The sequence below is a fragment of the Thermobia domestica genome, chromosome 17 (assembly GCF_964235325.1).
Source record: "Thermobia domestica chromosome 17, izTheDome1.hap1.1, whole genome shotgun sequence".
Taxonomy (NCBI): domain Eukaryota; kingdom Metazoa; phylum Arthropoda; class Insecta; order Zygentoma; family Lepismatidae; genus Thermobia; species Thermobia domestica.
Window position 1 is genome coordinate 11939139 of NC_137470.1, and position 11259 is coordinate 11950397.

At 35.7% G+C, this 11259-nt stretch overlaps 1 protein-coding gene across 1 annotated transcript in view; it reads left to right on the forward strand.

Moving 5' to 3' along the window:
- The window catches only part of elgi (E3 ubiquitin-protein ligase NRDP1 elgi), a 93769-nt gene extending 82971 nt beyond the window's left edge, over positions 1-10798 (forward strand). The window contains exon 7 of the mRNA XM_081743736.1: positions 1964-10798. Within this exon, the coding sequence (XP_081599862.1) occupies positions 1964-2233 (270 nt within the window). The 3' untranslated portion in view covers positions 2234-10798. The remainder of the gene's footprint in view (positions 1-1963) is intronic.
- Positions 10799-11259: the final 461 nt, after the last annotated feature.

The window sequence follows — 11259 nt, forward strand, 5'->3', positions numbered from 1 at the left end:
ATAAATATTTTCGTTTAAGCCTTTTAAGTTCTGTTCTTATATATGCAGACACTAAAGTAGTGTCTTCATTATTCTATTAAAAAGGTATGAATAAAGCTTTTTACTACATTTTTTTAAAGTCTAGAGACATTATAGAATACGTTAGGTATGGTTACATACCTTTCTGCAGGGGGGGCGCGGTGGCTCAGTGGTAGAGCGTTCACCTCCGGCGCTTGGGGTCCCTGGTTCGATCCCAGCGCGCATCGTGTGGACTTTGTGGTGGACAAACACCGTGCTCGTGGGTTTTCTCGGGGTTCTCCCGTTTCCTCTCACTTTCTTCATTCCACCATCTCACTCATCTCTCATCATCACCGTCTCCTTTAGCCTAACCGGCATAACCGTGGGACGTAAAACTTAAAGATTTCATTTCATTTACACACCTTTCTGCAACGCGACATAGGGTGTTATGACGTCACAACTTAAAAAAAAATCTTTTATGCCCACTTTTATTATTTTTTGGCGCGGGATTACATTTTCACCTAGAAGATTGAAATTTTGCACACACATTCAGTGCACCCTTTAATATTTCTTCAGATCTCTGCATTAACACAGAGGGGAAAAATATTTTAAAAATATTATCTTATTTCGCGATTTTCCCGCGTCGGATACATGATGGAAACTGTGAATGGTACCGTTTGAGAGGCTGTTCTATTCTGAAGAGAATGATGTACACTCATGTCCAAAATGATTGTCGCATATCTATAACTTTCTTCTTGTAAGAATATAATTTGATAACGATTTTGCAGGGTACTTTGAACACTGATACTATGTGTATAATTGTGGAATGTATATTTGTGGTAAATTTCATACGAAAAGAATTATAAATACGAAAAATAGAATGAGTAAAACAAAATGTTGCTAAATACACAAGAAGGTTTTATTTTCGTTTTATTGTTCGTATTTACTGCTCTTTTTTACATGGAATTCACCACATACATGTCTTTGCCCATTATACGCATACTAACATTATAAGAAATACCTGGCGAATTCGTTATCAAATTAAATTCCCGCAACATATTTATAGACATGCAACAATAATTTTGGACATGAGTGTACATACCATGATCCTACGATAAATAGTGGTGTTTCAAGAAATGTTTACGTGAAATCCTGTTTTTTACGGGAATTTGGGGTATTGTGGTTATTTTTTGGCGGGCTTACTTTTGCACGTAGAAGATTGAAATTTTGCATACACATTTAGTGCACCACTTAGTATTTTTTTTTTTTAATTTTTCAGATATCTGCGTTAAAATAGGGGGTGCAGAGGGGCAAAGAGTTAAAAAAAAGGAATATTTTGTAACAAAAAATCTTTTTTTCGCGATTTTCCCGCCTCAGAATGGATACATGTGAATGGTACCGTTTCAAGGGCTGCTCTGTTGTAGGATAAATAGGAATGTCTCAGGAATTTTTTTATATTACATCCGGGTCTGTTTGAGTAATCTCGGGCATTGTGAGGCTCATTGGTAAATATTCTTTTTCCGCCCTTACTATTCAAAATACAAGCTTGAAATTTTGTACACACATTTAGTACACCCGTAAGTTTTTTCAGTTGATTTTGAGATCTGTGCGTTAACACAGGCGGGGGGTTCCAGAGGGGCTCAAAATTTTGAAAGAAGTTCAGAAAAAGATCCCGATTTCTCTCAAAATTTCCCGCCTCAGGACATGATGGGGAAATATGAATGGTACCGTTTGAAAGGCTGTTCTATTCTGAAGAGAATGGGGTACGAGCCGTGATCCTAGGATAAATAGGGATGATGCTGTAGCTGCTTGACTGGAAGTCTATAATTTAGCCTTAAAAAGCCAAAATTTTAAATTGTCATCTGTTTCTTTCAGTCTAAAGAGCCTAACTGTATATAAAGGTTTTGCAAAGAAGCCCCTATTCGTTCGTATTGTATCTCTAAAATTATATTTTTGTTATTTACAGGCTATGATTAAACGATCTCTTTCTGAGTCTGGGTGTCCGCCTCATATTATCGATGATCTAATGGAGAACGCGCATGAAAGGAGATGGCCCCCTGGACTGAGCACTTTGGAAACTCGTCAGATGAACCGTCGACAGTATGAAAACTATGTGTGCAAGCGAATTCCTGGGAAGCAAGCGGTTGTGGTTCTTCAATGCGACAATCCCCACATGAGTGAAGAAATGATGATCGAGCCGGGACTAGTCATGATTTTCGCCCATGGTATCGAATGATATACTCTTCTCTCTCCTGCGGTAGAAAATTTTTTAAAAGGACTGTTAAAAGACAATTCTTCTATCATATGGCTTTGGATGGTAGAATTGCTAGAAATTTTTCGGATTCATACAATCCTCATTGGGAATATTTTTTGAAGATGACATTTTTTTGTGTGTGTGTGAATAGAAATTGTGGAAGTTTATATCTTTTTTTTTTTTTTTCTTTGTGAGTCATTTAATCATAATGTTGACCAAATAAGCAGATAAGGATTATTTTTTTGGATTTAGTCTGCAGCTCTGATCTTTTAAACTTAAATTGCATTTAGGATTTTGCTTGGGAGGGAAATAATAATAATAAAAAAAAAAATGATGTGAATTATTGAAGTCATTTATGCATATATCAATTCAGTTGCAACAAGTTTTTATGAGTTTTCATGATTTTTCTGGAAGTAATTCGCTCTAGCATGGTATGACCATTTTGTAGTTTACTATTACTTATGTTCTAAATCACAGAAATTAGTGTTTTGAACTGCACGAATTGGATGTTGGTTATAATTTTATCCAAAATTTGAGGAATGTAACATTACGCACACTTACAGGCTTTTCACGCGTAAAACAGGTAATCGTCTCGCCAGATCAAAGATTCTAGTTTCAAATAACCAGTTGAAAATGCTCCAAGAGCATTGCCAGAACGAACTTAAAAAGAATGGAGAGATGGAGCGGGAAGGATAACTGTCATTGTTCCTACATGTAAAAGCAAATCTTTTTATCCGCACCTTCTTCTCTTTCTTGGAAAAATTAGCAAAATATCATATCTTTATGACTTACAGTTCTCGAAATACGGCTGCTTAAGTATCTAGAAATTCGAACTTTTTTGGCCTATATCTGGGGAAGGGTGACTAGTTAGCCAGTAGACAGTTAACCAGTGGCCACCGGTTACTATTTATTACCACAATGTCCACCATTATCTTAGGTATTGATCAACACCAACATGATCTCTGTGACTTAAGGTTCCCGAGATTTGACTCCTTAAATCTCCCGAAATCGTAACTATCTTTCGGCCAATATAAAGGAAACGGTAAGTTATAGAGAGATGATATTGGTGTTAATCAATCCCTAATGGAATGCTAAACATTTTCGTACCGATATTAATTGAACCGATATTATCCAACTGGCCACTGGCCAAACCAGTGGCCACTTGGAGAGTGGCCACCGGTTAATATTTGGTACCAAAATATTTACCATCCTCTTAGTTTTTGTTCAGCGTCAATATCATCTCTCTATACGATATGGTTCCCGAGATATGGCTCCTTAAATCTCCGGAAATCGGCCATTTTTTGACCAATATGTCGGGAATGGTAAGTGTGACGCAAAAAAATTCAATCACTTTCTCAGATAGTTTTTCATGTTCTGTCAAATGAAAAGCTTTAAAAAAAAAAAAAAAAACGCAAATAACGACACAGACATAGAGAATTCAGTAACGAACTTTTTAAGTTCGTCGAAAATATTGAAATTGAAATTGACTGCGAAAATTGAAAGCCACCGTCCGGGAATTGAACGCAACCAGTGAACTGCGGTGTCCCCTGTTATATTGTCATTGTAAAAAAGGAATCCCCCTCCTCCGTTATATCTGATATTCTCTTTCCTTGTTTCAGTGGTAGAGCATTCACCTCTGGTGTATGGGGTCTTGGGTTCGATCCCATCTCGCGTCAAGTGAGCTTTGTGATGGACAAACACAGTGTGCGTGGGTTTTCTCGGGATTTTCTCGTTTCCTCTCTTTTTTTTCATTCCACCATTTAATTCATTTCTTATCATCACCGTCTCTTTAGCCTAACCGGCATAAACGTGGGACTTAAAACTCAAAATTTCATTTCAATGTTTGATTATTAACTTCAGTTTGTTAATGGCAAAGTCTGAACTTCCCCCCTTCAATTTCACTGAATTATTGCCAATATTATGAAGTCGGTCAAAAAGTATATTGAAAGCGTATGGGGCATATGCTGTATATATTGACAGTAGGAATCACTTTACACTTACCTTAACACTCTCTCCCAAGCAAAAAGAAAAAAAATTGTTTTGTATTTAGTTACTGTAAAACCTATGAATGGTATGCTTAATAGTCATGAAACGTATAAATTTTGGTATTTTTTTTTTTCAAAGGAAAGTCATTATTGATAAACTCGTTTGCATTTCTTCACTATCTACACACTTATGTTGCTGTCGCATTAATAACAGTTTTTAATTCTTTATGGGATTTAATGTTTTGTGCATATTATTAGCAAGATTTGTTGGCAATAGATTTTTTTTTATTAGTGTTTGGTTTAAATCTCGTAAATGAATACACAGAGAGAGAGAGAGAGAACAATATACAGGATACGGAAAAAAAAATCTTTGAATGGGTTTTGTTGTATCTTTTCTGAGATGCTTCAATAGTTATTTTAGTCCTAAATTTCTTTCTTGATTGCCATATGCGTGACAAATTGTTTTTATTGGAGTATGAAGCGAGAGAGCTGTTAAAAGTCTTGAATGATTCTATATGGTTTACCAATACGAACGTTAAAACTTTGAAATCATGTTCTGGCAACACTGACCGAATTGGCGAGGTTAAACTGAGACAGCTGTGTGCAGTAGTTTCTGGCAAATTTGCATCGAGACACACACAAATCAACAACGGATAGAAACTATTCGAAATTACCATCAAAATGGGACAGAACCGGACAATTCCTGTCAAAAAATAGTTATGTGAACTGGCCCAAATCGTACGATTTTTTCCCTCTGGACTATTTGAACGGGGTTATCTCAAGCATTAGGTCCATGAGAGTAAGCCACGAACTGAAAGAGAAGATCGACTGCACCATTGCGAATGTAGTACGAAGTACGTGGGTGGTTCAATATATAAGTTTCCCTAAGCTGTAAACAAACAAACAAACAAACAAACAAGAGATACATTTGTAAACTATACTTACACGTGTAGATGGGTCCTTCCTCATCTCTCCACATGATCCCCATTGAGATCGACACACGTAAAAATAATCCAAAATGACCGATATTAGTGTCAAATCTATAGTTTTTGCGGTTGCTGAGATGAATGGTAGTACTCCCACAGGCGTTGAGTTCCAAATACAGCGCCCATGCGAAGAATTGGTATTTAAGGTAATAATAATAATAATAATAATAATAATAATACAAAGTGCTACTTTGGCAAGGAACATACGCGAGGTTAATGATGCTTAAGTGAATGTAGAATCGCACGCGCGTCTGGAATTGACTGTAACACGTGCTCGTCCAGATAAAATCACACAGCATGAAAAGGTAAATAAAGCGATTGTATTCAAATTACTGAGTCACTGAATACTGGTTGAAATACTGTTTTACATCGTAAGTAAACAAGCCATCAAACAACACAAAATAAGTAATACAGGGTGCGGGAGTGGATCGTGCGATTTTGGAAACATTATTACGAGAAAATGGTGAAATTTATTTCTATCGAACAAGTTGAAATACAAACTAGACATGAAAACATTTAGCTACTTGTGAATTTAAGTCACTAAATAAAAACCAGTGTGGCACAAAATAAAGAAAATAATGTTGCACCGAAAACTTAACTCTCCCAAAATAACATTTTGCAGACAACCGTCATTCCGCTGTACCCATTCAGTAACCTTCTTGCTAAGGTCACTCATTACTCTTTGCAGCATATCTAAGGGAATTCTCGGAACTTTTTCGTGAATGCGACGTTTCAGTTCTGAAATTAACATACATACACACAAGAAAAATCTATCTAAAAAAAAAATAAATAAATAAAAAAAGGTGATAATTTTCTTCCGTGGTGCGATGCTGTTTTTTTTTTTTTTTTTATTTATTTATTTTGTGCATCACCGCTTTCTGTTCGGTAATTTAAACTCACAAATAACTAAATGGATTCATGTCCTTGTATTCGAACTTGTTACACCCAAATAAATTTCAACGTTTTCTCGTAATAACGTTTTTTAAAATCCCCCGATCCGCCCCGGCACCCTGTATTTAATGAAGTTGAAATCTCTGTACCGGCGTATATGGTCCATTCCATTTTTGGGCTTCTTCGGAAAAGAGGAAGCTGCGTCTCATACGACAGATCTTTCAGCTAAAAATAATTCTCTCTCTCTCTCTCGCTCACTCTCTCTTTGTTAAAGAAAGCTAAGTTTTTCTGTTCGTCTAAAATTATGTATGGTTTTTGGGTACTGTACCAAAGCTAGTTGTTTCAATTCAGCGTCAAAAATATGAACATTATGTATAAATGCAAACATGTGATCAGAACGTTTAACATTCCGTGTTGATAAGGTATAAATGATATGTGGACGAGTCAATTCACAGTGATTTCCAACCTGCTAATGTGATTATGTGCACTAGGAAATCTATTGCTAGACCAACGAACGAATGCCGAAAACATTGGGTTGTAAACATTACTTATTTCAAAGTTTGTTAGTTTACGCTTGGCGCATGGGGGCACGGTGGCTCAGTGGTAGAGTGCTTACCTCTGGTGCGTGGGGCCCCTAGTTTGATTCCTGGCCAAGTAAGTTTGTGGTGGACAACATGGTGTCCGTGGATTTTCTCGGGGTCTTCCCGATTCCTTCCACATTCTCGTTCCACCAATTCTTTCATCATCGTCTCTCTCAGCCTAAATGAGATAAACGTGGGACGTTAAACTGACAGATTTTTTTAACGCTTGGCGCCAATATGTCGACACAGGACATCGTGTCTGCAGTTTGTTTTATACACACACATGAGGTATTGTATTAACATAGTCGATCTCTTGCTTCAATATTACTTGATTCATTCGATCTTTTTCTATTTTCTTGTTTCGCATATGGAAAATAAATTGGCCAAATTTAGTCTCAGATTTTTTCCGTATCCTGTATACAACAGATATATATAGAAAGTTATAAATGTTTAAGGAACTCAATTCCACTGGATAAGAATTTTTCTAATAAGTCACAAAGTCATTTGTGTATTTTTTTTTAATACGAGTTTTGAACAATTTGGATTTGGATTTTAAAAGAATCGCGTTAGGTGTTGAGAATAGTGCTGCTACTAAACTTTGAAGCACAGTGTATTGTGGTTTGATTTCAAGTTGGTCGTAAACTGGGTGATTTCGTGTTTGATCTCACAAAGTGTTGTTGTGATTCAGTTCCGAAATATTGCAGCTGAATTCAATTATTTTGTTGGTTTCTAATGTGTATTTCTGTTTTGGGCTAGTTATTTGAAGTGTGTGTTCTTTCTTTAATATTTTAAATTATTTTAAATTAAATATTTACAGTAATAGTTATATTCTTTGTTTGTTTTTTTTATAACAATGTATAGAAATATCCACACTGGTTTGGTATGACCAAATTTTGTCTTAGAATTTTTGTAAAAAAAAAAAATGGTTAATGGATTATCTGATTAATTTTAAATTTTCCATACGAGGGTTGAGGCGTAAGTCGTGGCAATTTAAAGTAGAAAGGAGGCGAAATTATTTATTGTAGAATCAATTTAGAAACCATGGAGCAGAAGAAGCACAGATTGTCTCATGCATTTATTTGCCTAAATTCATCTATCGTAAAATTCACTCTATCAGGAGCTCTCCTTCTCAGCTCACCCACTTTTGCACTTCCATGAGTGAATGGGATACTCCCGTCGCTGCAACTTCGTGTAAAGGTGCATATCTTCGCACAAGATTCTATGGATAGTGTATTTGTAAATGCCCGCTTCTGCTTACATTACGTCCAACTTGCGTCGGCCTCCATGAATTGCGCAATTACACATCCGTCCTCACACTCAAAGGTCGCCTTTCGCGTCCTACGACACCTCGGTAGGGCCTGGCAGTAATTCTTACAGCTTCCACTATCTTCCGTTACTTCCCTCGCGGTTCTCTCCTTGTAAACGGGTATTTTAATTTATGCATGGTATTTCAACGTTCTCGATGCGTTGCTCGTACAAGACCGGCATCTGGTGAAATATGTACAGTGTGGTGCAGAATGTTACTTTATTTCTTGAGGACGACAATAGGAAAGATATGGTGTATCTCGACACACACACACTATGATACCATGTTCTGGAAGTTCGCTGAAATGCTCAGTGTATTACGTCTTGAGGAACGCCAGTGAATACTTCTTTAACCCTCAGTTTCAGTTCAACGATGCTTGGAGGACGTGTACTGTACTCTTTGCTTCCGAGATGCCCCCGTAGATTCACCACACACACAAATCGTACACACTGAGTTCAGGGGATCTCGGAGGCCATAAAATGTTACCGTTCTTATCAAATGCTTTCGTAACAAATACACGTCCCGCACATCTTCAATACTTCTTTATTACTAAATTGCACTCTTGTCAATGTTTGTCATATCGGTCCCAAACAAATGCCGGCAATACAGTGTTGCTAATCTAGATTCAGAATTTCCCGTTTCCCTGCGCCACACTGTGCATACTATCGGTATCAAGTTGTCCAGGTCTAATGATAACCCTGTTGTACAATATTTCCCTGCTGAAAAAAGGAAACCATTGTCATAACTTACGCCCCAACCTTTTCAGTACAAAAGCGGAATTTAAGTTAATAAATAGTAACTTTGGTCTACTTATGTATCTGTGTCACCGGTAACAAAACATTTGTTCTGAACTAGAATACTAAAAAGAACTGAATATTTCGTATGTAAATAAGCAAAAGAAAAAAGAAAAAAATAATATCAGCTCTTTTTTTTTCGTGTAAAGTGTTAAGCTTATTTGAAATTGTAAAAGGTGTAATGTTGGAAACGGTAATGCATTCGGAATCTTATTACGGAGACACGAGGAATAAATGTAGTTAACACTATATTTATAAAATTAAAAAGAAAATGCTTGATTCTCAATACTATAGGTACAAATTAGCATTTGTGTATTGCTCATGCATTTTGAGGGGATTGAGCATCCCCTTGAATACGCATCTAGTTCCAAAAGAATATATATACTCCAATTTATATTTCGAAACCATTTTTAAATTGTTCACGACTCCAATATTGCGAAGTGAGAAAATGGAATATATGTATATACATACAGGGTGTTTCAAAAGTTCCTTACCACCCCTTTTAAAATCCGTACGGATGTATTTATATTGAACATGATGTAGGAAATATACAACAGGGCTAGGGGTAAATCTTTAGGATGCTGGTTCACGGACGGCCGCCATCTTGAATTTCATTTTTTTTAATTTCAAACGATAGATAGTTCATGTGATATATGACCTTCGGCTAGAATTTGCTCAGGATGTCAAGTCTGAAATCAGATTTCATGTATCTTTATTTGGTGAGAAATTATGGACAACATGTTTAAACCTGTAACACAATGTGCTCCACGTGTGACACAGGGTGACGTTGTGGATGACGCTGACTGAAATCGGCTTCTACTGCACGGTTACTTCTTCCACCCCACATTTTGATGATCTGGATGCGTTCCTCATTTGTTAACGGCATGAAGAGGAGGAGTTGTCCATAACCTCCCACCAAATAAACACATATGAAATCTAATTTCGGATTTGACATCCTGAGCAAATGCTAGCCTAAGGTCATGTACCACATGACTCATCTATCGCTTGAAATAAAAGAATTGAAATTCAAGATGGCATCCGTCCGTGAACCATCATCCTAAAGGTTTGCCCCTAGCCCTGTTGTGTATAATACATCAAGTTCAATATAAATACATCCGTACGGATTTGAAAGGGGATCGTAAGAGACTTTTGAAACACCCTGTATATTTGTGACTGACCAAAATAGCTAATATACATTTTCTTTTTTTTTCTTTCTTTTTTTAAATGTTAAAACAAAATAAATGAAATCAATGATGTTGATCTCAATGTAAATGTCAAATGAAATGAGAAACAGTGATAAAAAATGCTGTGTATTAATGATTTTTGTATTTGTCATTTGTTAGTTTATTAAGATCTGTAAAAGAATATGTTATATATAGATCTATATATTATATATATAAATAATTAAATATAGGATTAGATAGATATAATTATTAAGAAAAATGCTTACTAATAACAGTAAGTGGAAAACAATGTGATATTTTGTATGTGTTTTCATGTGTATGTGAGATTAGAGCTAGGAAGAGTCTTCAATTGCTTGAGACTGAGGATGTTATTTGATTTTTTTATATATATAAAAATCAAAATGAAAACTGTGGTAAAAAAAAAAATAAATAAAGTTTACACCAAATTAACGAAAGTTGAAGTAAGCAGTTTTGAAAAGAAACAAGTAGTTTTTTGTACTGATTTTTTATTTTTGCTTGTAGATTTCAATAGTATTTTTTCTCAAATATAATACACATTAATCTTTTCCGATTTGATTTTTGTTACTTTCATTTGTGCAGTAATCTTTTGTTTGTTTTTTGTCCTATATCGTAGGTACCATGTAGCTTCAAGAATTTTTCATTTTCAGCATATTTTTGTGTTTTGAAAGCTTGTTTTTTTCTGATTAATCAAAATAGCAACAATAGATGTAGTTTGAATTAAAACAAGACCGCAGACTTAGTAGCATTGTATTCCATTATTGGTTGCTGTTGTTAAAATAATAATATAAAGAAAATTTAAGTTTCGTTTTATTTGTTGCTAGTTAAAATACCCGTTATTCGCACAGGAACAATAAGGTTTATGGCAAATATTTGAAAAGTGTATTTGAACTAGTGGTGGGCACAAAAGCCAGTTTTTCGGTTTCCGGTTTTAGGAAAACTGAAACCAGGTTTTCAAAATTTTCAAAACCTATTTTTCCCTGAAACCGGTTTCGGTTTTCTTCCAAACCGGTTCGGTTTACTCCGTTTTTGGTATATTGATTTTACGGCATTGTAACATGCATCGAGAACACATAGCTGAAAAACATGTGTAAATTCTGATATAAAGGAAATGGAAACCGAAATCGATATGCTTAAAAACCAATATTTTTAAAAACAAAACTGTTTTGTTGTAAACGGATCCAGTTTTCGGAGAACTACGAAACACTACTCTAGTGAGAAACCGAACCGGGTTTTGGAGAAACCCATTCCTAATGTGAACCT